The sequence below is a fragment of the Cucurbita pepo genome, chromosome 20 (assembly GCF_057944985.1).
Source record: "Cucurbita pepo subsp. pepo isolate OVF chromosome 20, ASM5794498v1, whole genome shotgun sequence".
Lineage (NCBI taxonomy): Eukaryota > Viridiplantae > Streptophyta > Magnoliopsida > Cucurbitales > Cucurbitaceae > Cucurbita > Cucurbita pepo.
Genome location: NC_141817.1, coordinates 8,881,803 through 8,908,518, shown reverse-complemented (window position 1 = coordinate 8,908,518; position 26,716 = coordinate 8,881,803). Strand labels below are relative to the sequence as shown.

At 37.2% G+C, this 26,716-nt stretch overlaps 5 protein-coding genes across 9 annotated transcripts; 3 read left to right on the top strand and 2 right to left on the bottom strand.

The window, feature by feature from the left end:
• Positions 1 to 3,146: 3,146 nt before the first annotated feature.
• Positions 3,147 to 3,707, top strand: LOC111782849 (histone H2B.9). The gene has a single exon (XM_023663668.2). The coding sequence runs from the start codon at positions 3,373 to 3,375 to the stop codon at positions 3,571 to 3,573; it is 201 nt and encodes a 66-aa protein (XP_023519436.2). The 5' UTR covers positions 3,147 to 3,372; the 3' UTR covers positions 3,574 to 3,707.
• Positions 3,708 to 5,501: 1,794 nt separating this feature from the next.
• On the top strand, positions 5,502 to 10,241 carry ACD1 (Pheophorbide a oxygenase family protein with Rieske 2Fe-2S domain-containing protein). The gene is made up of 7 exons (XM_023663667.2): positions 5,502 to 6,295; positions 6,506 to 6,741; positions 6,857 to 6,983; positions 7,711 to 7,847; positions 8,385 to 8,544; positions 8,643 to 8,915; positions 9,879 to 10,241. The coding sequence occupies exons 1-7, from the start codon at positions 5,843 to 5,845 to the stop codon at positions 10,131 to 10,133; spliced, it is 1,641 nt and encodes a 546-aa protein (XP_023519435.2). The 5' UTR covers positions 5,502 to 5,842; the 3' UTR covers positions 10,134 to 10,241.
• Positions 10,242 to 11,413: 1,172 nt separating this feature from the next.
• Positions 11,414 to 12,714, bottom strand: LOC111783239 (cyclin-dependent kinases regulatory subunit 1). 2 transcript variants are annotated; one of them, XM_087120434.1, is made up of 5 exons: positions 12,665 to 12,714; positions 12,483 to 12,578; positions 12,308 to 12,368; positions 11,913 to 12,068; positions 11,414 to 11,623 (listed from the first exon to the last, which is right to left on the bottom strand). In XM_087120434.1, the coding sequence occupies exons 2-4, from the start codon at positions 12,533 to 12,535 to the stop codon at positions 11,916 to 11,918; spliced, it is 267 nt and encodes an 88-aa protein (XP_086976560.1). In that variant the 5' UTR covers positions 12,536 to 12,578; positions 12,665 to 12,714; the 3' UTR covers positions 11,414 to 11,623; positions 11,913 to 11,915. The 2 variants fall into 2 exon arrangements, with proteins under 2 accessions (XP_086976560.1, XP_023519917.1); XM_023664149.2 differs by lacking the exon at positions 11,414 to 11,623 and having other exon boundaries at positions 11,721 to 12,068; positions 12,665 to 12,712.
• A 1,631-nt stretch (positions 12,715 to 14,345) lies between these two features.
• Positions 14,346 to 18,203, bottom strand: LOC111782454 (Tetratricopeptide repeat (TPR)-like superfamily protein). Of its 4 annotated transcripts, none has more exons than XR_002813114.2 (3): positions 17,766 to 18,200; positions 14,498 to 15,639; positions 14,346 to 14,405 (listed from the first exon to the last, which is right to left on the bottom strand). XR_002813114.2 is itself a non-coding variant. In XM_087120391.1 (3 exons), the coding sequence occupies exons 1-3, from the start codon at positions 17,826 to 17,828 to the stop codon at positions 14,775 to 14,777; spliced, it is 837 nt and encodes a 278-aa protein (XP_086976517.1). In that variant the 5' UTR covers positions 17,829 to 18,203; the 3' UTR covers positions 14,674 to 14,774. The 4 variants fall into 4 exon arrangements, 2 of the variants coding, with proteins under 2 accessions (XP_023518970.2, XP_086976517.1); XR_002813113.2 differs by having other exon boundaries at positions 14,346 to 14,391; XM_087120391.1 differs by lacking the exon at positions 14,346 to 14,405 and having other exon boundaries at positions 14,674 to 14,813; positions 14,905 to 15,639; positions 17,766 to 18,203.
• Positions 18,204 to 20,872: 2,669 nt separating this feature from the next.
• On the top strand, positions 20,873 to 21,840 carry LOC111783397 (uncharacterized protein At1g08160). Its single transcript, XM_023664323.2, has 2 exons — positions 20,873 to 21,467; positions 21,579 to 21,840. The coding sequence occupies exons 1-2, from the start codon at positions 20,947 to 20,949 to the stop codon at positions 21,697 to 21,699; spliced, it is 642 nt and encodes a 213-aa protein (XP_023520091.2). The 5' UTR covers positions 20,873 to 20,946; the 3' UTR covers positions 21,700 to 21,840.
• The last annotated feature ends 4,876 nt before the right edge of the window (positions 21,841 to 26,716 follow it).

Genomic DNA, 26,716 nt, shown 5'->3' with positions numbered 1-26,716 from the left:
TAACCCGTTTGATCAATGGTTGAGTTGGACTGATTATTCTTTATGCTTATGTTTTAAAGTTCATTTACTCCCGTTTGCCTCTTTTTAAGCTGAAATTACATTATGAGTCTCATTTGTATGCATGAAAATTTTAGTAGTTGCATATCTAGATGCACGAGAATTACATTACAACGAAAGATAATCATCTATCTGTGTACATAGGTATTGGGATTTAGGACTTGGAACTACACAAGTAATTGTCAAGACGAGTGCTTCTATTGAGTGTAGGAACGGACCAGAGGTTGAGGCCACAATATCATGAATCGTTACTGAAAGGAGACTTGAGACTACACAGGTAGTTGACTCATGATGGTTGCCCTCGGTGAATGTGGTAATAACCTCATGCCACGACAGAGTTTGTGACATGCAAGAGAATCGTGGGAAAGAACTTCCTAGAAGCTCTGATAGCTAAACTAGGCCCGAACTTCTTAGTGCCTAGAAAAAAGTCTGTGGTAACCTACTGGGATAAGGATACAATGAGAGCCAAGAAGTAGCCTGTGGTCGGGGGGGGGGGGGGGGGGGAGTGCTCGAGAGCTGTATTGCTCTAGACGGGAGTCGATCCAGGGTGTCAGTTTAGTCTGTATCTTCATAAGCATTCAAATGATCACCATCGTTTTCTCTTCAATTATTTTTTATAAGAAATAGTCCATTAGTAATTTATGTATATAAAATATTTGGTTAAAAAATAAATTATCCTAAGTCGTTAGCTTTTATTCTATAAGATCTAGAAAATCATTAATGATTTATAATACGTGTGCAACCATATAAAAAAATAACAATTGCATATATAATAATGTTTCCCAAAAACTATAGTTTATAATTTCTCTATTGGATACAATGTCACTATATTTAAAATGCGGCTCTTATTGTATTATATTCTAATAATTTGATAATTAATATATATATATATATATATATATATATGAAAACTTTCCATTTCTCACATTTTATTATTATTATTATTATTACTTTATTTATAATTTACTTTTAATTTTTTTTTATTTCCATTCTAATAATTTTTTATTATTATTATTATTACTAAAAGGAGAAATTTTTTTTTAGAAAAGTTTGAATTTTTATGAGAAAATAATAAAATAATCGAGCAAATTACCGGATAGACCTGGAGTTCAAAAGATATTTACAAAATTGTCACTAATAAGAAAATTTGGTACAAGTCAGCACAAAATCGATGAAATCTTGAAATCTAACCGTTGGATCTTCTCCAAACATGGATATGTTATAAAGAACATGCAACTCATGAAATCCAACGGTTACAATTCAAAATGAGATTCGATGTGCCTCTAACCTATGTGCCCAATACACCAACTAGTAAATTCATCCATTTTCACCAATGCCAACTGTTTTTTGGGATGACAAGCAACGTTTCTCATGAAGACCATGAAAACGATGGAGTTTAGGATCGAGGGTGATCGAATAAATCGTTATTAGGTGTGTTTTAAGTAAGATTAGAGGTAATCCAAAATTCATCCCCTACCGATCATCTCATTGGGTGAAACCAATCCGAGTAGCTTTGTGGAGATGAGAATAAGAGTTTTGGGCCCGATGAGGTCCCCATCGTGCGGTCCAATGAACCTTCATTTCTACATAAATATGGTTAAGAAGCCGAGAGGAAGAATTGGGAAATTGGGAGCCTCACGTGAATTCATCCGTCCAAATCCATTTCTTAAACTTGAGAGTAAGATAACGAAGATATCTCACGAAGGAAATAAGGTTGGATAAGGTCTAAAACATCCCTACCAACGAGAATTTTTCGATTTAGCTCAGATGAGAAACATGTTTTCTGGCAAACTCTTACAATGAATATCTTGAGCTACAATCCACGATAAGGTATGAAATCAATCCCTAGCCCTCCCTTACACCGTGATCTTTAAGTTGTATGAAGAAATCGAGGCCAAAAGTTGACTATAGAGGGATGGAGAAGAAGGGTTTCAGGGGTAGCTCGCTAATGGCAAACGCACATCTTCTTCCTTTATGAGGAAGAAGAGGATTACGTGACCAATTTCAAGGTCCAAATATCCTCGTCCTCCAAATGATTCAAGTTTAATTAAGACCTATTTACAAGAATATGAAGAGTTATTCAATATTTGAAGGTAATTTGATCCAGTTTAGAACATAAACCAAGTTAGGGATACAAGTCCGAGGGATAAGAAAAAGACAAGACTACTTTAATGGGCCCCTGAGCAAGATTCACAATATTGTGATGTTTATGATACTTTAAATGACTTACGCACGATATTATGAAATATTCACGACTTATAAGATTGGAATTGGGATGTAAAAAGCCTTAGATGTAGGTTTTCAGACTACATCGCTCGGAAAGCAAGAAGCCCTAGGCACAGGTTGTCAGGTTCATGTCTCGTACCATAAATCCTAGAGAGAGTGTCTTAGGGAACAAAACGAGAAATAAGAACAAGAACTAAGCACAAGAACCAAGAACGAGTGATAAGGACTAAGAACTATGGTTAAGGACTAGAACATGGATCACTATCCAAGTTCTCAAAATTAAGAACCTAGAACCTCAAAATTATGGTCGTTAGATCAAACCAAGGTTAAAAACTTAGAACCAGTTCCAAAGTCCTTGAACAGAAACGAAAGACATAAGTTTTCAGGTCAAGAACAAGAATATGACAAGGAAGAGTGTAATTCCCACATCGACTAATTTAGGGAATGATCATGAGTTTATAATCAGATAATATTATCTCGGTTGGGATAAGGCCTTTGATTTAATTGTTTTAAATTATTTAATTGAGAGCTAAAAATATTGCAACTAAATTTTAGATTTACAAATAAAATATATTTATAAAAATTATTTAAATAAATAATAAAAGGACCCGCGAAACAGAGCCCGCTAAAACTAAGTCCTTGAAAAAATTTCACGGCAACGAAATTCATCGAACCTCGATAACGCCTCCCCTGATCTCAACCGTCCACGTCATTGATCCGCGTCAAAACAATTCAACCAATCATATCGCGCCGTTTCCATCAATAAATATCAAGTCCCTCGACCAGATCTACAGAACTCACCATTTGCGTTCTGAAGGATTCCGTCTCTTAGTAATCTCCAAATTCTTCAGTAGCTTAGCAATGGCGCCTAAGGCTTAGAAGAAGCCTGCCGAGAAGAAGCCAGCGGCGGAGGAGAAGAAGGCCGAGAAGGCTCCGGCGGAGAAGAAGCCGAGAGCCGAGAAGAAGCTTCCCAAAGACGCCTCTGACAAGAAGAAGAAGAAGGCCAAGAAGAGTATCGAGACTTACAAGATCTACATCTTTAAGGTTCTCAAGCAAGTTCATCCTGATATCGGAATCTCCAGCAAGGCCATGGGGATTATGAACAGTTTCATCAACGACATTTTTGAGAAACTCGCTCAGGAATCCTCTAAACTCGCTCGCTACAACAAGAAGCCGACCATTACCTCTCGGGAGATCCAAACGGCCGTGCGCCTTGTTCTTCCCGGTGAGTTGGCCAAACACGCCGTCTCCGAGGGTACTAAGGCTGTTACCAAATTTACTAGCTCTTAGACTGATGAATATTAGGGTTTTCTCGTATTTAAAGCGGCACGACTCTTCGAAATCGTTGATTTCGCATCCTTTTGTTGCATACTTTTTAGTTAAGTGAACAAGAATCGATTTATATAACGTGATTTCGTTTGTGACTTGCTTGATTCTGGCCACATTGTTCAGATTTTATTCTGGATCTCTATAGACTTGACCTAATTTGTACTTCACGAGTTTGTACCTGACATTAAATCTTATTGCAACTCATATTCTACGGTTCATTATGTTTCTATGATCAAGTTGAACTGATTCATCGCCTTGATGGTATACTAGTATAGTCTTGTAGTGCATAGACTGCTACGATCCTGATCAATATGCCTCATACCTGTCTTAATTGTTGGTTTCTCAACTTGAAACTTTGGTCCAGCCTATACTCAGCTTAGTTTGTCTTTGATCTTCTTAGTTCATACTCCAGTGTGAATCATTTGCTCTTAGATTTCCTTACATGAATGTGCAAGTGATTGAACAACCTGTCGATTGGCCATCTGTTTTGTTAGTTGAAACTCTATGTTACTCCATAGACTTGCAAGATTGTTCTATGATGCCTTTAGGATTCACCCAAACAAACCACTGCACACTGAGTTTGGCATATCTTCCATTTGGTGATATGGGTGTCAAACCCATAGGCATAGGCATATGTCTTGATTGGCGGTGAGGAATTGTTGCACTCCTGCCTTCAAACAATGACCAGAGCCCCATCGATCCACAAGTTAAGCTGGGTCACATGGCCATTTTGGAGCATCTTCTGTGCCAGTTTGAGCAATCTTAGGGAGGGGAATTAACCATTTGTTGAGCAAAGTTGTTGGGGTTTGTTAAATCCTCGTCCACTCATGCTACATACTAAGAACAGTAGTGGATACGGCTGATGCTTCACCTGAACCAGTTTTAGCCCCTTGGGATATATAGCATACAAGTTCAACTTCTGACTCCAATTAGCCCTCCACTGCAATTGCCAATCACCTAACCTAGTACAAGTCGGACAAAAAGTGCGTAAGAGGAACAATTACTGGAAACGATGACTAATACCTTGTATGTTGAGGAGCAAAAGGAGGAATTCGCCCGAGGAGGGTCTCACATCTAATTAGCTAGTTGGTGAGACAATACTTACCGAGACGATGATCAGTCACATTGAGATTAAGACATAGCCCAGACTCCTACAAGAGGTAGCAATGAGGAATTTTCCACACCATAACTCAGTCTTTTTGTTGCATCATGCACCTTTTGATAGGTACTCTCCAAAAAAGGAGATAACTTGCTTGGATGATATGAAGTTTTTTCAAGTATTCACCCTTCTTACGTAATTACCTTTATACGAAGCGATTTTTCATAAAAATTAGGCAAAATTCACTTATAGTCCTTGAAGTTTAGGCTTGGGTTCGTTTGGTCCAACCATTTTAAAATGAACCCTTTTAGCTCATAAAATAATAATAAAAAAAAAGTTATAGTCTTCGAAACTAGTTGACCGTTATTTGACAACAACGAAAGACGTGGTAGCAAGTTAATACCTGCTTTCTCCAATCCTACCAAAAGAAAATGAGAAATTTTACCGGGACAGAGACAAGAAAGCATGAGACAAGACATCTCTAGACATCCTTCAATGAGATCGAAAAAATGATTACTTATATATAATTTTTAATGTATTTTGTGACATTCCCTCTATCTCTCTCTCTCTTCCCCTTTTTGATTTGTTAATTATCATAGTAGCATTTAATTTTATCAATATAATATCTCTAGTTGACTAGAACAAAGTGGTCAAGATTGTTCCTTTGACTTTAATCGATTAATTTTGACATTGCAGCCATACCAATTAAGCTCCAAAGACTTGATGTTGCGAAGTCGTGAAATGCATTGGATGATCAACAAAAATCCAAACAATCTCCACAACAAATCTGTTTTTTCCTCAATCGTATGAACAATTTCCACATTCTCTCATGAGAAATCTCAAATTTCCTGTCCCACCATCATCGCTACACGCTGATCTTTCTCCATCAATTCTCATTTCTCCACTTTTTAAACGCTTCTCTAAATCTGTGGACATGATTCATCCATTGCCAAAACCCTGTTTGAAACCCCTCCAATCCTCTCCCTCCGATTGCGTTTGCTCCAAAAGAAGCTTCGTTTTGCTTCTAGATGAGAGTCCTGGAAATTTCATCTCCAAACGTGTACGCAACCTGTTCTTATTTGATCCAGATTTGTTACGAATTTGATTCTCTGTGTTGATTGTTTTTCTTTAATGGCTCTTTCGATCGCTACATCTGCTGCTGTTTCTGCTACTCTTATTACATCTTCGTTAAATCATGTGAAATCTCTCAGAATAGTTCCGTCTTTAATTGTTTCGGATCGGAACCCTAATTTTCTGTCGAGAAAATCGCACATTAGGGCGTCGGCTATCCGGCCTGTTCGTGTGGCTGCGCCTCCAACGCCGCCATCGACGGCGGATTCCGAGAAATCTGAAGCGGAGAATTTGGATGAAGTGGAAGTGGATGAATCGGGCAATGAGAGCTCGTCTTCGCCGTTTTCATGGAGGGATAATTGGTACCCTGTTTCCCTGATTGAAGATTTGGACCCTGCTTTGCCAACGCCGTTTCAGCTTCTGGGAAGAGATATTGTTCTTTGGTTTGATAAATCAAGAAGCGAGTGGGTTGCTTTTGATGATAAGTGCCCTCATCGCCTTGCTCCTTTGTCTGTAAGCTTCCTGACTTGTTCTTCCATTTTTTAGCTTTGTGAAGCTGCTGTTCTTGATAAAATGGGAAGAACTAAAGAATTTTATGCACAGAGTTTTGATTTTTTTGCAAATTTTCCTTGAATAAACAGAAGATAGTTTAGTCTGATGAACAGAAGATAGTTAGTATGATGAAATCTTGCTTACTTCGACGCGTTGATGTTTATTTTTTAGGAAGGGCGTATAGATGAAGATGGCAATTTGCAGTGTTCATACCATGGATGGTCCTTTGATGGTTGTGGATCTTGTGTTAAGATCCCTCAGGCATCAGCAGAAGGCCCGGAATCTCGGGCTCATCAGTCGCCTAGAGCGTGTGCTACAAGGTTCCCTACTCTGGTGTCTCAAGGCCTTCTTTTCGTTTGGCCAGATGAGAATGGTTGGGAAAGAGCCAATGCCACCACACCTCCAAGGTATTCAATTCGGGATTTGCAGTTCTTTTTGTGTATACGTCTTGATTAGTAGTTTTTACAATGATAATCTTTCACCATGATTGATCAATCCTTCGTTATCACTGTAATTGTCTAGGCTCCCTGATGACTTTTATAAGCCTGAGTTCTCATCGGTTACGATTCAGCGGGATCTATTCTATGGTTATGATACACTAATGGAGAACGTCTCGGATCCTTCCCACATTGATTTTGCTCATCACAAGGTAAGAGAGGGCTAAAGTGAGGGATCTTGTTTCAATTAAACTTGAATTTTCCATCAATGATTTCGTTATAGATTGAATTATTATGCTTGTTTGTGTATTTCTGTTCCTTCTAGACCTGGGGGATGCTTCAGTGAAGCAAAACATATTACGTATCAAGAACCGAAAAACTTCGATGCTACCTGGCTAGTGCTGTTAAATATTTACTATGCTTTAGAAAAGATCGAAACAAGAATATTTCATAGGAAAATTCTGATCATAGTACAACTATACTAGAAAATTTGGTCGGAAAAATCACTATGAGATCCCACATTGGTTGGAGAGGGGAACGAAACATTTATAAAGGTGTGGAAACCTCTTCCTAGCAGACACATTTTAAAAACTTTGAGAGGAAGCCTGAAAGGGAAAGCCCAAAGAGGACAATATCTTTTAGCGCTGGACTTGAGCGGTTACAAATGGTATCAGAGCCAGACATCGGGTGGTGTGTCAGCGAGTACGCTGGACTCCCAAGGGGGATAGATTGTGAGATCCCACATCGGTTGGGGAGGAGAATGAAACATTTAAAGGGTGTGGAAACCTCTCCTTAGTAGACGTGTTTTAAAAACCCTGAAGAGAAGCTCGAAAGGGAAAATCCAAAGAGGACAATATCTGCCCGCAGTGGGCTTGAGTGGTTACAATCATACTTTTCTTTTGTTGAAAATCTCAATGCCTGAAAAAAACATCTTCACAGGTTACAGGGAGGCGGGATCGAGCAAAACCTTTACCTTTCAAGTTGGATTCTAATGGTCCGTGGGGATTTTCTGGTGCAAATAAGGGGAACCCAAGGATCAGTGCCAAGTTTGTTGCTCCTTGTTACTATATCAACAAGTAAGAAATTCACTCATTTTCATCCTGCATTCTCATTTCAATAATGCATAGCTTAAGATTGTTGGAACCATCCTTTGCGTATTCTCTGATATTATATACCAATATTTGTGCTTATGCAAGTATGATGATCAGGAACCTCATGCAATGAGCAAAACATTAGTGGGTAGCTTAGCATAATGGCTGATAGTTTATTGAGAATGACACTTTAGTTTGGCTAGTGTGTCTATGTCTGACACGACACTCGTTAGTGCAACGGATGTGGTGTTGTACACTAGTGGTACATTGAAGGTCCAACATTTGTTAGATAAGCATCGAACACTTGACTTTGAATAAATTTTGAGAGCAAAATAGATATCACTCGTTTTTAAGAATACAAATCCTTCCCACATTTGTATCCGTGCTTCTTTGATGCTAGTTGATTGAACTTTAGGGAAGGTGTGAGGCAGAGGAACCTATAGAGATGCTTAGAGAAGAGAATATGATGAATGAGCTTAAGAAAAAAAGAACAACACTAATGTAAACTTTTCTTCTCTTCAGAGTTGAGATCGACACGAAGCTTCCTGTACTCGGAGATCAAAAATGGGTAATATGGATTTGCTCCTTCAATGTGCCAATGGGTCCTGGAAAAACTCGTTCTATTGTATGCAGTGCTCGAAACTTCTTCCAGTTTTCGATGCCTGGTCCTGCGTGGTGGCAGGTAAGCAGTGCTCATTATCTCTATTGTTGTTGATCATGCAATGTGTTATAATATGCGAGATCACTGTGTTTGACTTACTATTTTCGCTTTCGTATTAGTTGGTTCCTCGGTGGCACGAGCATTGGACGTCAAATAAGGTATATGATGGAGACATGATTGTTCTTCAGGGTCAGGAGAAGATATTTTTGTCAATGGAAGGTTCCACAGATGTAAATAAAGAATACACTAAAATAACATTTACGCCAACGCAAGCTGATCGTTTGGTACTGGCGTTCCGAAATTGGCTGAGGCGGCACGGAAAGGGCCAACCTGAATGGTTTGGGGCTAGCAACCAGCAGCCTCTGCCATCAACAGTTCTATCTAAACGTCAGGTATAGAAAATTTACCTGCATCTGGATTGTTGTTATAAAATTATATGCATGAATCTTCTGATCAATTCAAGAAGCTGGGATAAGGAAACTCGTACACCAAACATGGATTCAACTCAGACCAAACTAATTAAAAAACCCAAGGATGTGGTTTAGTTGATTTAGTGTAATGGCCTAAACCCACCGCTAGCAGATATTGTCTTTTTTGGACTTTTTCTTTCGGGTGGATCTCAGAATCCACCCCCCTTCAGGGCCAATGTCTTTGTTGGCACATTGCCTCGTGTCCACCCTCTTCGGGGCTCAGCCTCCTCGTTGGCACATCGCCCGGTGTGTGGCTCTGATACCATTTGTAACGGCCCAAGTCCACTGCTTGTAGACATTGTCCTTTTTGGAGCTTTCCTTTCGGGCTCCCCTTTAGGTTTTTAAAAGGCATCTACTAGGTAGAAGTTTCCACACCTTTATAAAGAATGTTTCGTTCTCCTCCCCAACCGATGTAGGATCTCCTTATAAAGAATGTTTCGTTCTCCTCCCCAACCGATGTAGGATCTCACAATCCATCTCCCTTCGGGGCCTGTATCCTCGTTGGCACTCGTTCCCTTCTCCAATTGATGTGGGAACCCCCAATCCATCCCTTTCGGGGCCCAGCATCCTTGCTGGTATACTGCCTCGTGTCCACCCCCCTTCGGGGCTCAGCCTCCTCGCTACACATTGTCCGGTGTGTAGCTCTAATACATTTGTAACGGTCCAAGCCCACCGTTAATAGATATTGTCCTCTTTGGGCTTTCCCTTTCGGCTTCCCCTCCAAGTTTTAAAAAGTGTTTACTAGGGAGATGTTTTCACACCCTTGTTTCATTCTCTTCCTCAACCGACGTGAGATGTCACGTTTAGGCAATGAAAGCAAAAGTGTGGGTTGGTGAAATTATAGTTTTATGGGTTGATTTATCTCAATATATATTTCGAATACAGATGCTGGACAGATTTGAGCAACACACACTCCATTGTTCATCATGTAGAGGAGCTTATAAAACATTTCAGACACTGCAAAAGCTGCTAATTGGAGCAACTGTAGTGTTTGCAGCCACAGCCGGCATCCCTTCTGCTTTGCAGATGCGTATTCTTCTCGCCGCTCTTGCACTCGCAAGCGCCGGTTTGGCTTACGCTCTCTTTGAACTTCAAAAGAATTTTGTGTTCATTGACTATGTTCATGCTGAGATTGATTAGCACAGAGGCTGAAAGATGCATTTTTACTTGGGTATAGTTACACGAAAGATGCACAGTTGAATACTTCGCAACAAAATTAGATTAAATGATATGTTAATTTCCATTTAATTAGCTCCAAAAATTTGAAATTGTTGCAATTTAGTCGTTTATTTTGGAAGGAAAATGAGGTTAGATTGATTAATGAAGTTATATTATGTAACAAATGGAAGTTTACCTAAGTTACTAAGCATATAGTTTATTTAATTTCTTACGAAATAATTCTAACAATAATAGAATTAAAAGGGTTATTATTAGATATTAAAATCAAGGTTTAGAATCTTAATATCAACATTAATGTTGAGATCTCAATTTCGTAGAAATATCAATAAATTGTCTAAATTGTAGATTCGACGAATTTCATACCATGCCCTAAACTTGAGCATGTTAATAGATTGGTAAATTTTCAAATGTTGAATAAAGAATTTCAAAAGAAAAGGAGTCGAGCCTCATGCATAGTAAAAAAGTGACTAAGACTCCAAAAAGAAAAAGGAGTCGAGAGGTAAAAAAATGACTAAGACTCCAAAAAGAGAGGTAAAAAAATGACTAAGACTCCAAAAAGAAAAGAAAAAGGAGTCGAGAAAGTAAAAAAATGACTAAGAAAAGGAGTCGAGAGGGAAAAAATGACTAAGACTCCAAAAAGAAAGGAGTTGAGCCAAGTTGAGCCTCGATTAAAGGAAAACGTACTTTGTTCAAGGGGAGGTGTTGATGATGAAAGTCTCACGTCGCCTAATTTAGAGAATGATTATGGGTTTATAATCAAAGAATACTCTCTTCCATTGTCAAGGAGAGGTGTTGGATGATGAAAGTCTCACGTCGCCTAATTTAGAGAATGATTATGAGTTTATAATCAAAGAATACTCTCTTCCATTGTCAAGGAGAGGTGTTGGATGATGAAAGTCTCACGTCGCCTAATTTAGGGAATGATTATGGGTTTATAATCAAAGAATACTCTCTCCATTGATATGAGACATTCATGAAAACTTCTCAAAGTGAACGATATCATACCATTATGAAGAGTCGTGTTCGTCTAACATAGATAGTTTCCACAACTACAAATCTCACTTTTTATAGATTCAAAAATTCTTTCACAAAATAATCCATCTTTTCGTTTGTAATGAAAAATATAGAATTTTGTTATGTCAAATTTAATGAATATGAAAAAATAAATAAAATGGTCCAAATGAGATTAAATCAAAACAATAATCAAATGGATTGAAAAACATTACACACCTTTAGATAATAATTTTACAGGAAAAGGATCATCACTAAGATAAATGTTAAAACAAAAAAGCAGAAAATCTATGAACATTGTAGAACATTCATAATTAATAACCAACCAATTAAGACTATGAAAATAAATTAAAAGGGTCGGTCATATATGAATAAATTCATGATTATACCAGTGATATTATGTTCACATCCTCAGGATTTTTCTTTCCAATACTTGTGCCCTACAAGTAATGTTGAAAATAACATTGGATAATTCATTAAGGAGAATCTCAACAATAAAATCAGAAGTAGTTGATGCCAGCCATGAAGAACAGAAGAGGATAAAACCATATTTTTATACCAAAGCAATATAAAACCACAAATTCAAGATCAATGAGGGCTTATGACTATGACAGAGATCTCACTGGGCCACAGAGCTTCCTGATTTTTTTCTTCTTTTGATTTGTAGGGAGAGATTCCATTAGTGTTCTAGACAAAATATAGTGTTTCTAGAGAATAAAGATAATAAACCTATCACTTTGCCAGAATCTGCTGCTGAGCTTGATTCTCTTGCTGCTGTTGATAGTTGAGTGGCCTCCTGAACAGCATTATGTGCGGCTCTGGGCGGTGAATTGCATAATGCACCCATCCACGGCTCTGCTGAACCCCAATCGCTCGCCATTCATTCTGTTCATCATCACTTAATTGAATTACAATGAATTCAAGGCATCCAGATTCTATCACACAATCTATGATTCCCAGTGTTGGAAACCGCTAGGGTTCACAGTACGATGTAAGAGATCGCTCTTTCAATTTAATCACATTTCCGATTAGCGGAACAGGATTTAAACACAAGAAAATTTGATACAGGATAATCATGAACATCCAATTTCAATTCCACATAGGAGAATCGTGAAATTACTTACCTCAGAAAGAAGGCGATTCTTGGGCAGAAGTTTCGCCACATCAGGAGTAAGCACGACATGCCTAAAACATCCATCAACAAAAACCATGAAAATCAAACCATGCCGATGGAGAAAATCACAGCATAACAAAAAAAATCCGTAATCGTAGATCAGACGAGGAAGATTAGTAACAGACCTGTACTCATAGATATCATCAAAGTATTTCTCAGAGTACTGGATCTGACCCATCGCACCGGATTTGTGACAGAAAGATCACAAGCACTTGTTCAATCTGAAGAAATCCGAACAAGATCAGAGAAAGAGATTCAAAATCGAAAGAAAAACGTAGAGAGAGTTGGGAGATGAAAAATCGCAGACCTTGGAAGAGCGACGAAGAAGAAGATGAAGAACCGTGAGAAGTAGGGGTTAAAATAGCGTTTTGAATTTGGGAAACGGCGCAAATATGGAAAGTTGAGGGGGCCAAAATGAAAATTAAGAAATTATTTTGAATTTGCGGAGACGCCCCCCGTTTGAATTTCAAATTTCAAACAAAATTGTTATCCGTTGATACGCTCTAACGGTTATAGATATTAATAACAAAATTGGATTCCTTTCAATTCTTTCTTTCAAATTTCTAGAATCTTCTAGATCTTACTAATATTAATATATTTGTATGTATATATGTATATATAGACGTATATGTATGTCTGATAATGTAAGACTGAAGTTTTATTTGTTGATATCAACGTAAAACATAAACATCTTTTTATAATTAGAAGTAATCACGAGAGCCATGAAATGGATCCAAGGCTGTCTCAAGTTCTTCATGTGCATCGGAGAGTCAAGTTTTGATCTTGGGACCTGTGGGTTAGGCCAACCACGCTTCCACTACGCCTTTTTAATTAGTTATTATACTAAAATTATCTTACCTACATATGTGATTGTCAGCAACAAGCTTTATGACACATGAAAAGTGCCCGTTTTGAGCTTTATTATAAGAGCCAGGTTTCGATCCTGGGACCTGTGGGTTATGGGCCCATCACGCTTCCGCTACGCCACTCTGATTTGTATTTATTAACAATATTTAATAACAAGTTCGTCTTTCTTTGTTTTAACATGGATAGATCATGAAATAGTAAAAATCAACATTTATTTTTTCTAAAAATCTTTACGATAAGGATTAATTTGTTACAAATTTTGACTAAATGCATCATGTGATTCTAGAGTTAAGTTCGTTTATAGGAAAGATGAAAGCTCAACAAATTTTGTGTCAATTGAATAATCAACGGACAATACATAAGGTCGTACGACCGCTTGCCAAAATGATGTCTACTCGAGAAAGATTGGAGGAGGCATGGTGTTAGCTCTCCACCACTCTTGGCCCCTATGACCTAAACAAGCTCCATGACACATACATGTGTCAAAGTGTGGTCGAGCGTTACGAGATGATTGTTTCAGGCCTCTTCCTTTGAAATGAAATTTTTGAAGATATTACAAGACAACACAAGTGTGCCGATATTATGTCCCAACCCGTGACAGAGGTTGAATTATGCACCCACTAAAAAAAAAAAAAAAAAAAAAAAAAAAACATATTCAATGTCCGATGAGAACCTACTGTGAAAGATCTGAACCATGAGGGGCTTTTAAACAGTAAAATTTGTTCAACCAAACCTGGATCTGAGGTTTCCATCCCCACAAGTTTGATCAATAAGTTGCATATAAACGATTTTCTGTTCACTCAAAGGAAACTGTTTCTTCATACCCATTCTCTGTACAATTCTCTCAAACCAACAAACCGGTCCTCGCAAATAAGTTTCAAGTTATCGATCAATTCTTCATCTTCGTCTTCGTCCCTCAATTCCAGATCAAATACGTTGCAATCCTCAACTGCTTTATCTCGTGAAATCAAGTCAGGAAAAAGAGTCAAAGGTTCGAGAGCAAACAAGCAGCTTTACCGAGGTTACGAGGGGAAGGAGAGAAGCAGCTTTACCCAGATAAAAAAAACAGATTCCGAGCTTTCTTTATGTCGTGTTTTCCTTATTGAGTTGGCTCGAGTCAAGATATGGTATTTATGGATATAGATTTGAATTCCGAACTCTGTCCCTCTGAAGCATACATACTAGAAATAGTAAAATTCAACTGATCACTGTAACTAATCTTTGTATTTCATGTCAGACATCAAAGAGGTAGATAAATGGGTACAAATATTACCTGCAGACAGCAGTAATTCTGGAAAATCTCAGTTTGAAGATTAAAGCCATCCACAGGTTTATCAGCCTGAAAGTCACCATGAAAAGCCTTGTAATTGGTTAACTTCTTTTTCGTTTGAAATCCTTTGGACCAGCAAGTTTTGAGTAACTTAATTTCATCTCCTTGAGAAGGTTCATAGCCAACTCCACCTTCCCAATCTTCATTGAATTACTAATGAGAGACTTGTAGATATAGCTCGAAGGTCGGATATGCTTAAGCTTCATCTCCCTGAGGAGTGTCAAAGCTTCCTCGACGTTTCCAGATCGACCAAAACTCTCTATCAAAGCAGTATAAGTACGCAAATCAGGTTCAATTCTCATTGCAACCATTTCCCTGAAGTAAATCAAGCACATATCTAGTCTACCCACCTTCCTTAAGCTATTTATTAATGTATTATACGACACAATATCTGGGGCGATGCCATCTTCTTTCATGGAAACAAACATATGAAGAATTTCATCCATTCGACCTGCACGACCTAGCGCATCCAAAATGATGTTATATGTGTACAAATCTGGTCTATATGACAGAAGCTTCATCTGATTAAATATCTGAAGGGCTTTATCAATCTCCCTACATTCGGAGAAGGCGAAGATTATTCTGTTTATGACCAGGAAGTTTGGAAACGTCATCTCGATTATTTCTTTGACATATTCCAGTAGCTTGCTACTATCATCTGTCCTGGCAAAGGCCTTGGCAAAATTCATGTACGAGGTCGAACTCAACGGTTTACGGGAAACAAGGGAATCTTTAAATACTTGACATAAAAGGGTAGTGTCTCCTCTTTCACTTGCTGCAAGCAAAACCATATCATATGCCTTGGAGGAGCTAAGAGATATTTTCCTATCACATAATGATTTAAGTAGTTGAGCAGCAGCTGTAAGATTGTCTGACCTACACATCTTATCGATGCAAACGTCGAAGGTTTCGTGGCTACACATCGAGGCATTTTCCCTTGTGGCAGTATTCTGATTTAAGACTTCATCCTTCACCTTCTCTTCATCAGGAGAGATATTGGTAGTAGATGGCTGATGGCCAAAGCGTCTGATGGCATAAAGCAGCCAGTTTTGAGGGTTACCAACTGGGATGGATGTAATGCTATTCTGTATTAGACATGCAAAGACAAAATTCGAAGGATAAGTCATGTGTATGTCAAGGTGGGTAAGATGTAGTTTTTAACAAAGTTTAAGCTCAGAAAGATAAATGATATTGATGAATTGTTAAATGACTATTGAGCATTCAAAGCCGGGTTTTCGATAATTGATGTGCACGAACAAAATTTTAGTAAATTAAGTTACTGAAGAAAGATTGGTTATATAAGCTCAGAAAACATGATCCATATCAAAGCCTGCCAATGACAGATTAAAAAGGATTCAAAAGTGATATGAAACAAGATCTCAATCATGCAATATGAACTTCATGCAATATGAACTTCAAGGAATATGTAAAAAAATATTCTATCTTTTCTTGTATGGTTACAAATTTTGGGTGGATGATAATCTAGAGTTATAAAGTTATGGTGTTTCATTAATGTATTTTAAATCTTTTTATTTATATAGTGGCTAATTATGATCATAAAGTAGGAAGGTTAGAACTCTTGAAATGCCTTAAGGAAGGTGAGATCCCACATTGGTTGGGAAGGAGAACAAAACACCCTTTATAAGGGTGTGAAAACCTCTCCCTAGCAGACGCGTTTTAAAACCTTGAGGGGAAACCCGAAAGGGAAAGCCTAAAGAGGACAATATTTGCTAGCGATGGGCTTGGGCTGTTACAAATGGTATCAGAGCCAGACACCAGACGATGTGCCAGCGAGGAGGCTGTTCCTTGAAGGGGTAGACACGAGGCGGTGTGCCAGTAAGGACTCTGGGCCCGAAGGGGGGTGGATTTGATGGGGGTCCCACATCGATTGAAGAAAGGAACAAATGCTAGCGAGGACGCTGGGCCCTAAAGGGGAGTGGATTGTGAGATCCCACATTGGTTGGGGAGAAGAACGAAACACCCTTTATAAGGGTGTGGAAACCTTTCCCTAGAACGCGTTTTAAAGCCTTGAGGGGAAGCTCGAAAGGAAAAGCCCAAAGAGGATAATATCTGCTAGCGGTGAGTTTGGGCTGTTACATGGAAAGTCAAGGGCTTTATTTTGAGGTTATACGAAGTCATGTATGTTGTTTTGTAAATTGGACTTGGAAAATGTAGTAAAAAGAGAATTTCTGCTATCTTTTAAGGGAATGCTAATCGTATGTAGATTAAGTTGCATGCTGAGAATCATTCAAGCTTGACATGATCGATCTTGCTTGTGGAGTAATTAAAATCTCAAAGAAGTTTCTTTCGCTTGAGATATTTGATTAACTTTCCCTTGAGGTGTTTCCTTATTGTTTTGAGGTTCTAGGATAGTTTAGATCTCAAGGTCTTATTCTTCGATAAGGTTGCTAGATCGAATTCCCAAGAGTGTCTTCCTACACGGATTATATGCTATCTAAACCGTTGTGGTTGTTTAATCACTTTTAGCTTATAACATTGCTTTCAACATATTTTTTGGCTCACGTTTTCCAAAACATTTTTCTCAAACGTGACAAGGCCGACAACTAACTTGTGACAAGGCCGACAACTAACTTGTTCGCTAGGATAGAACAAGTATTGCACAATCACTGTCGCGTAATTGTGACAAATGGTATCAATCATTTGAAATGAAATCAGCTCAATTTGGGAGTTTTCGCATTCATTATCTAGGGGTTAGAATATCCATGAGAGTTCTGAGGGTTCGGAGACCCAACTGGCTAAGGTTACTATATCAAAAAGTCCAATAATCAAGACCTAGAAGAGACTGAGAAATAATCTGGATTCCACCTATCAAGAACATCTACAAACTACTGCCATGAACTCTAATTTGGACATTCTTGATAGACGAACACGACTCTCCACAATGGTATGATATTGTCCACTTTGAGCATAAGCTCTCATGGCTTTGCTTTGGGCTTCCCCAAGAGGCCTCATACCAATGGAGTTAGTATTCCTCACTTATAAACCCATGATCATTCCCTAAATTAGTCGATGTGGGACTTCCATCATCCAACAATTCTTACACATCTATCAACTTCAGAACTTAGATACACAACAGAATTCTTCTTCCAATCTAATTGGTAACAAACACAGTTCACAGCAAAACAATCGATTTCCGGAGCAATATTACACCAACAAACAAAAACGGAAGAAATTTAGAGGTACCACTTACAGTGTACGGGTAATGCAGAACATTCCTAGCAGACAGCAGGCTCCACTTACAGTGTAAGAGCATTAAGTCGTTAATACAGAGATACAATGAAGCAATTAACCCACACAAACTGAGAATCAGACTCCCCTGAAAGCTAACCACAATCTCCACCGATTGTTAACATCAACGTTACCGTCGATTTCATCTTAAAAAGGACCCATATCTGGCTGCCCCTGTAATCGATATCAAAAGCTTCCAAGCAGAAGAAACTGACACTCACAACGACGCTCAAACCGCCGCTGAGCTGAGACACACGGCGGCGAGTCACAGTCCTCTACACTGAGACCTACACAGCCCTGCTTCTTCACCGAAGCCACCCACGCCACTGATCTTCCAGTTTTCTTCTCCGTTCCAGCGCCTGCGTGCTATTCTTTTGCTCTTACGCTGTGGGTATGGTGATTTTCAGCCCTAACTCAACGAAGATAAATGGTAAAATTACCATAATACCATCTGTAAAAATTTACTTAAATGCCCAAGATATTCCTAATATTATTATTCTTTTTTTTTTTTGCATTTTATATAAATATTTTTATTTTCATTTTATAATTAAAATAAATCAATATATTCATTTAATAATAAATAGATGGTATAAAATATATCTCAATTTATTTTTAATTGAAATTTAATCTCAAAATTTTGTTCGATTTAATAATAAATAAATTGTATAACAGACCTTGTTCGATTTAACCTATTACGTATTGTCGTCAACCTCACGATTTTAAAACGCGTCTATTCGAGAAAATTTTTCACACTTTTATGAGAAATGCTTCGTTCTCCTCTCTAACCGATGTGCTTTCTAAAAAAAAATTATGAAAATTAATTAAAAGTTAAAAACACTTTTCGTCCTTAAACTTATATGAAATAACAATTTAGTCTATAAATTTTAGTTTGCAACCATTTAGTTCTATAATACTTTAGTCCATGAACTTTAATATGTAACAATGTAGTCGAAAGAAGCATGGTGGGCCCATAACTTATAGGTTCACATAATATATTATTAGATCAGAGTGGCGCAGCGAACCATTTTTTTTTATAAATAAAGACGTGAAAACTCCTTCCCAGATGCGTTTTAAAATTGTGAAGCTGACGGCGATACGTAACGGGTCAAAGTGGAACGGTATTGAGGGATCCGACATCAATTAAAGAGGAGAACGAAAAACATACCTGTTAGAGGTGCGCTTAAGTTGTTACCGTATTGAGAGATCCAGACGAGAGGAGAATAAAACATTTGTTATAAAACTGTGGAAACATTTTCGTAACAAACATGTTTAAACCTTTTGTCTTGATTCATTGTCTGAACGGTGGCACATACACTTAGATATATATTTCTCGATGTTGAGGACATCCTCGAAGAATAAATAATTTGATGACATTTCTAATTGAGTGTCTCGTGTTTCAAAGAAATGATTGTTCGTTTATAGTATAGTTTTTAATTTTCTTTATGGCATAGTTTTTAATTCTATTTATCTCAAAAATACTTTTAAAGTTTCAAAAATTTTAATAATAATACTCTTAAACTTTAAAAAAAAGAATACAGATAAAAAAATATAATATTAAAACTTTTAAAAATTTAAAAGTATTTTTTAGATAAAATATAAAATTTAAATATATTTTTATTAATTTACCCACTTCTATGATTAAATTTTGAAATAATTTGAAAGAGGATAAAGTTGAAATAAAATGGAAATAAAGTAAAATTCAAATGGATGAATTAATTTTTCTTAAAAAAAGGGAAATTTTGTAATATTGTGACATTTTGGCTTTTAAAAAAAAAGACAAAAATAATTAAAAAAATGTTTTGTTGAGTAACAATTGGTCGAGAAATTTAATTTAGACGTAAACGTTTTCTTTATCACCTCTCAACCAGATTGATTTGTTTGAATCTTTCTGTATGATGCTCACGTGATCGTAAAGGTTGAAGATCGAAAATAGTTTCAACCTTTGATCGAGGTCTTAAGATTTTTGTTTTGAAATTGGTATGAATTTTTCAAATTCTATGATACTCTTATGAATTTAGAATACTTGAGATATTGAAATTGGTATCTTAGATCAGAGGTTACTTGTACATAATTATGCGTTATAAAATCGTAAGACTGACGATGATATGTAATGGGTTAAAAGTAGACAATATTTGTTAGCGGTGAGGTTTGGCTATTACAAATAGTATTAGAGTCAGACACCGGGTGGTGTACCAACGAGGATGTTGGCTCCCAAAGGGATGGATTGTGAAATTCCACGTCGATTGGAGTGGGAACAAAACATTCCCTATAAGAGTGTGGAAACCTCTCTCTAGTATCTGACAACGGTACGTAATGAGGCTAAAACGGATAATATCTGTTAGCCTGACTTACACAAACATTCCTTATAAGAGTGTGGAAACCTCTCCCTAGCAGACGCATTTTAAAACAGTACGGCTGACGATGATACGTAACAGGCTAAAACGGACCATATCTGCTAGGTGGGCTTGGACAATGATAGAAAATGTTCTTTAGTACCCACTTCGACACATGTACACATGTACGAAACAATCTCTTCCCATGTACCATTTGATAATACTAGTTTCCTTTTTTATCGTGTGAGCCCTAAAAATAATAAATAAATCGTTTCTCAAATTAAAGTTCACGTGTTTTATAGATCCAGTTCTTCCCAAATCCCGAGTTTGAACGAAAAAAACCCTAGAAACTCGTTTTTTCCTCTTGTCGTGTGAGATTTGATTCAAGAGTAATATTTAAGGACATTATAGGTTAAAGAACGGGACAATATTGTATGTATGTTATTGGTAAAATTACCATTATACCCCTAGGTTGAGATTTCCGTCCACTCCAGTAAATAGTAGAAAAAATTAAAAAGTATTTAAAAAGAAAGTAAGACGAGTTTAACACATGACAAATTGTGGTTACAGAACTGAGCTGGCTACAACGAGACTTGATTGTAGCGTTATCGACATCCCCGAGACAACCCAAATCTTGAACTACAAGTGTATCAACTTGGACTACAAGTAAACTCAAAACCCAAATGCACATGGTGAGCATATATTCCTCTACTCCCTCATCAAGAAAGCCAAAACAAACACATTTCTTATCCACATATACACGACACAACAAATCAAACCCAACAAAAAACACAACATTTGTTGAAGAACATGATGAGCAATACACAAGGAGAAGCATCATCATCAACAACCTCCATCATTGAGGCACCAAAACCAAGCTCCTATGGACATCAACATGGGACAGCAAAACGCACCAAGCTCATGAGAATCATAGGACGAAGCTTGTTGGCTGTCATGTTCCTTGTCGGTCTTGCTATTGTCATTTGTTGGCTTGTTGTCTTCCCCAAAACCCCAAATCTTATATTGGAAAATGGCCATGTAACACCCCATAGCTTAACTGATAGAAAGCTCAATGCCTCCATATCTTTCACCATCAAAAGCTATAACCCTAACAAAAGAGCCTCCATTCATATGGATTCTATGAAGATGACACTTGATGATATGGGTCAGACGTTTACCACCACGATCCCTACGTTCACGCAACCGCCCGGAAACCAAACCTTCTTGAACCCCACCGTCGAAGTCAACTTCATATACCCTTTCGGGCAAATGAAAGATTTGATGCTATCAGATGGGTTGAATCCCGAACTTCACTTCTCAGCTCATGTCAGGTATAAACATTTGACTTTTAAACATTTGACTTTTAAGATAGATATATAACATATCAGCATCTCATCAAATTTAGCTTCCATCTGATTTTTGTCTCGCTCTGTTTCTATCAGTTACATTGTCGAGAAATGGGCATCGAAACGTCGATCGCTAGAGATCTATTGTGATCGAGTCAGACTTAAGATCAATGGTTCAACACCTTTTGATAATACAAAATGCAAAGTGGATCTTTGAGATATGATCCGAGTTTGTTCTTAGCTGCATAATCCCGAAGATTTGTAACTCGAAGTAAAAGAATAATTCTTTCTTCCATTTGAAGTTTGATTTATTTTTTGTTTCTTCTTCTTTGTCTATTAATGGAATTTTCTTACTATCTTTCACATACCCGAAAAGGGTATTGTCATCGTTTTTTACGTTATTGGGAGCGTTTGAGGTCAATACTGCCGCTATTTGGCGAACTTATAATAATTAAAACCAAGTTTCAGGTTCGTTAAAGTTATTAGGTGAGTAAATTTTTCATGACGATATTCTAAATACGATACTATGGAACCTGGAGTTGAGTTTCGAGAAGCGTAATCAAGCTAGTTCCAAGGATATTTTGTGACTCCGACTTAATGTAAACCATTCCAGTATATACATACATGTCTCATGGAAACGTCATTCTCTAGTCCGTAGTCAAGCCTAAAGATATGTATATGAGCTATCTGGTGGGTTCATATACGCGTACGTGGATCGTGTGTAGAAAATTACTGTAAATTCAACCTTACCCTATTTTGATAGGAATAGAGTCGTTACATAAAAGGCTTCCCGTCCCCAACCATTTGACGTTTCTAAGAGGAACGTTTCGAAACCGAGATGTCATTTATGGGACTAGATGCAAATTTTAATAATCCACCAATTGCATTGAATTACAATTATGAATATGAAAATAATTTATATAGTTTTCAGGGAAAAATTAAGCAATAGCTCAATAGGCCCTTGCTCTGCTATGTTTTACACCTATGTGACCCATCTACAATATTGCAATAAAATTGAATTATTATCCAAATTAAAATCAACCAACAATTATGCATATATATATATATATATATATAGTAACTCGAGTAACCCGAACAGAGTCCAAAACCTAATCCTCTATTTACGGGTTGGATTGTCGGGTTATTCTTTTTAAAAAATCTTACTTATCAATAATATATGTTACGTTAATAACTAAAATCTAATAAAAATTCAAATATCAAACATTTACAAGTCACAACGCATCACTAACATCGATTGCAAACACGGGTATTCTTAATGTTCATAATAATCTTAAAAGTATTAGGTTTGGTTGGATTGTAACCCTATTTTTGAGTCGATTGGGTTGACTCGGAACTGGTCCGGCTTTTCAGTTGCTAAAATATCCAACCAAATGCAAACCAAAAATCTAACCCAGACACGTTGGGTTGGATAGTCCGAGCTTGTCGGTTCTCAAATTATATGAACACTCGTATGTAGAATTATCAGATCCAAACAATATCGTATAAGAAAAGAAAAAAAAAACCCCATATTTTAAAATTTGAGAAAAATAAAAGTGAATAGTAATTTAACATGATTTTTGAGAAAAGTTGTCATATTTATGAACACAAAACAAGAATCCTAAGAAAATGAACACATGAGTACTATATTATGTTGTCTGTTTCTTCCTATATTTATTTGGTTTGCAAATGATATCCCCAAACAAGACACAAAACATGACCACATAACCTTGTACAAACCAAACAAAAACATCCAACAACAAATAAATCTACACCAACCGTCCCCCCTCGAACATTAAATATGTTCGTTTTTTTTTTTTTTTTTTTTTTATAAGGATCGTGTAGTGATTCAAATATAATCGTATTGGATACAAAATTAAAAATTTATTAAAATATTTTGAAATTACGCTTCGGGTTTATAGATCAAACTTGGTGTATACGCGTAATTATACAAACCCTAAATAGGGTTTTATATATTTGTAAATCTTCTTTTGGTAGAAGAAACCCTGTAAAATAAGGCAAACAAGGATTCTACCTCTCCCCGTCCGGCGACCTCGAAGAAGCTTTGATCTGAAAATTTCCTCTTGCTTGCAACCTTCTGCTTTCTCGGCGTCGTCGGGTAGCTTCGTGCGGTGGGAATTCGATGTCGGAGAGATGTCGGAGTTCGGCAGCTCTCTCCACCACAATCCACTGCTTCTCCGCCGCCGTCTTCCTCCTTGCTCCGATCACCTTCTTCCGGTGGCTTTGGTGGTTCTTTTACCTTTTGGTGATCGGATTTGTGAAATTGAGACATGGGGTTGAGAGAAAATGTCAGAATTGAGTTTTGAATTTTAGAGAGAGAGAAAGAGAGAGGAGAGAGAATTGCTATTTATAGGTTTTTTTTTGTGTTTTTTTTTTTTTTTTTTTTTTTTTTTTTTTTTTTTTTTTGATATAGAGCGGAGATCCCACCATCCCACATCCGTGACAAGAGACCATTTATAAAGGTGCGGAAACATTTTCCTACCATACGCGTTTTAAATCTTTAAGGGGAACCTCGAAAAGGAAAGCCCAAAAAAGACAATATCTGCTCACGGTAGACTTGGACTGTTACAAATGGTATCAGAGCTAGACACCGGGTAATGTACTAGCGAGGAGGCTATTCCCCGAAGGAGGTAGACACGAGGCGATGTGCCAGTAAAAACGCTGGCCCCAAAAGAGGTGGATTTAGCAGGGGGGTCCCACATCGATTGAAGAAATGAACTAGTGAGAACACTGGGCCTTGAAAGGGTGAAATCCCATGAAATTTTCTCGGTATTTATAAATATTCTAAAGAGATTGGTAAATTACCCGTTTGATCTTTAGTTTTATAATTCTCGAAATTCACAAAATGGTTAGAAATTATGTTTTACGTGTTTTGTACTCTTGAATTTACTCGATCAACCCAATCCAATCCGTACCGTTTGGGTTGAATTATAAAATAAATGAAATTACCATTTTCTTTTAATAATAATTTTTAAAAATTGAGTTATATATCTTAATTTAAAATAAATAAATAAATGTTTTAATCCTGTCCAATTCAACTCATGAACACTCCTAACTTTTTTTCATTTACGTGCTTGCACAGCGCATTCATTAAACTAATGACGTGATTTGATGCAATGATATGATATAATAGCGATTATAATTTGCTTAAATTACAATTTTAGTCAATTTTTAAATTTATGTTTGTTTAATCTATAAATTTTAAAAAATGTCTCACGTATTTTTCAATTTCGTGTCTACTACATTCACATTTTGTATCGAGTAGATTCATGATCTTTATATTTTCAATTTAGTATCTCACGTATTCAATATTTTCTAAAATTTATGGACACATTATACATAAGATTTTAAGTTCAGGGACTGATACGAATCCAACAACTGATTATACTCGAAAGAGCAATTACAAGAAGCAATGCAAAGAAAATTTAAGTCTCAAATCAAGAAAAGAACGAGCGACAATAAATATCACAATTTGATTTGAAGACTTGTTGTCTGTAGTTGAACTACCATTTTAAGACTATTTATGTCAGTCTTATTTTCTTCCATTTGTATTTAATAGCTTTGGTAGTTTGTAGTTACTAGTTAACTACGTTATGTTTGAATTATTTTTTTGGTTTATTCAAAGACATGTAATATTCATTTTTGAAATCATGTTGGAATACAAAAACCTCGTGTTTGAAGTCTTATGGGTGTTATGTTTCTTTCAAACTTTGATTTAGGTTTTATGTTAAAATCGATTCATTGGATTAGTCATGATCAAGCTAATTCTGTTATGAGTCGTCTTGGTATCTAAGAGTGATCATCATAGATTTCAAATTCGATGTAAGAGTAATTCATCTTCTAACCAGCTCTTGGTTGGAATCAATTCGATAAGTTAGCTTCCTTTGTAAAAGTTTGCAATGATACTAAAAGGATCTTTAGCTTCGTAAAATCCAGCATTGTTGGCGCTTATCATTGATCCATTAGACAAAATTTAATTTTATTTCTAATAAATTAGTTAATTCTTAAATTTTGTCCGATTGCGTCATAAATCTATTGGACACAAAATTAAAAGTGGAGAGACCATGTGATGTCCCACATTGGTTGGGGAGGAGAACAAATCACCATTTATGAGGGTGTGGAAACCTTCCCCTAGCAGACGCGTTTTAAAGCCTTGAGGGCGAGCCCGAAAGGGAAAGCCCAAAGAGGACAATATCTGCTAGCGGTGTATCTGGGTCGTTACAAATGGTATCAGAGCCAGTCACCGGACAATGTGTCAGCCTTCACGCTCTTCCCCGAGGGGGGGGGGGGGTAGACACGAGGCGGTGTGCCAGTAAGGACGCTAGGCCCCAAAGGGGGGTGGATTTGGGGGCGGTCCCACATCGATTGGAGGAAGGAAAGAGTGCCAGCGAGGACGTTGGGCCCCGAAGGGGAGTGGATTGTGATGTCCCACATTGGTTGAGGAGGAGAACAAATCACCATTTATAAGGGTGTGGAAACCTTGAGAGGAAGCTCGAAAGGGAAAGCCCAAAGAGGACAAGGTCGTTACAGACCAATTAGAAAATTTTTAAAAAATTTTAACTTCAGGGACTTAAGGGAAAGCCCAAAGAGGACAAGGTCGTTACAGACCAATTAGAAATTTTTTAACTTCAAGGACTTATCTGAAAATTCTAAAGCATAGAGGGATCTTTTGGATACAAAATTGAAAGTTTAGAAATCTATTAGACACAAGTTAATTACTATTACAAAAGTTACTAAGAATGTTGGGCCTCGCACAGTAAGGACGTTAGGCTTCGAAGGGGGGTGGAATGTGAGAGTCTCATATTGGTGGTGGGGGAGGAGATCGAAACATCCTTTGTAAGGGTGTGGAAACCTTCCCATAGTAGCCCGAAAGGGAAAGCCCAAAGAGGCGAGACTTGATTAAGGGGAGACGTACTTTGTTCGAGGGGAGGTGTTGGATGAAAGTCCCACATCAGCTGATCATGAATTTATAATCAAGAAATACTCTCTCCATTGGTACGAGACCTTTTGGGGAAGCCCAGCTATGAAAGCTTATACTCAAAGTGGACTATTCATATCATTGTGGAGACTCGTGTTCACCTAATAACAAAAGTTACTAAAAACGTAAAATTCGAAGTCAAGATGGTGAATAAGACACTAGTTACTATTACAAAAAGTTACTACATATGTAAAAATCCGAGTCCGGATAGTGAAAAAGACACTACTTACTATTATAA

Bases quoted from the DNA above. Each gene is read 5' to 3' on its own strand.
- LOC111782849 (XM_023663668.2), top strand. From the start codon at position 3,373: ATGGGGATTATGAACAGTTTCATCAACGACATTTTTGAGAAACTCGCT.
- LOC111783239 (XM_087120434.1), bottom strand. From the start codon at position 12,535: ATGGGTCAGATCCAGTACTCTGAGAAATACTTTGATGATATCTATGAG. The intron at 12,369-12,482 runs GTCTGTTACTAA...TGGATGTTTTAG, and splicing joins GATGATATCTATGAGTACAG to GCATGTCGTGCTTACTCCTG. The intron at 12,069-12,307 runs GTAAGTAATTTC...GATGATGAACAG, and splicing joins AGAATCGCCTTCTTTCTGAG to AATGAATGGCGAGCGATTGG.
- ACD1 (XM_023663667.2), top strand. From the start codon at position 5,843: ATGGCTCTTTCGATCGCTACATCTGCTGCTGTTTCTGCTACTCTTATT. The intron at 6,296-6,505 runs GTAAGCTTCCTG...TTTATTTTTTAG, and splicing joins ATCGCCTTGCTCCTTTGTCT to GAAGGGCGTATAGATGAAGA. The intron at 7,848-8,384 runs GTAAGAAATTCA...TCTTCTCTTCAG, and splicing joins CCTTGTTACTATATCAACAA to AGTTGAGATCGACACGAAGC.
- LOC111782454 (XM_023663202.2), bottom strand. From the start codon at position 17,828: ATGCTCTTACACTGTAAGTGGAGCCTGCTGTCTGCTAGGAATGTTCTG. The intron at 15,640-17,765 runs GTAAGTGGTACC...TGTCTAATACAG, and splicing joins TTCTGCATTACCCGTACACT to AATAGCATTACATCCATCCC.
- LOC111783397 (XM_023664323.2), top strand. From the start codon at position 20,947: ATGATGAGCAATACACAAGGAGAAGCATCATCATCAACAACCTCCATC. The intron at 21,468-21,578 runs GTATAAACATTT...TGTTTCTATCAG, and splicing joins CACTTCTCAGCTCATGTCAG to TTACATTGTCGAGAAATGGG.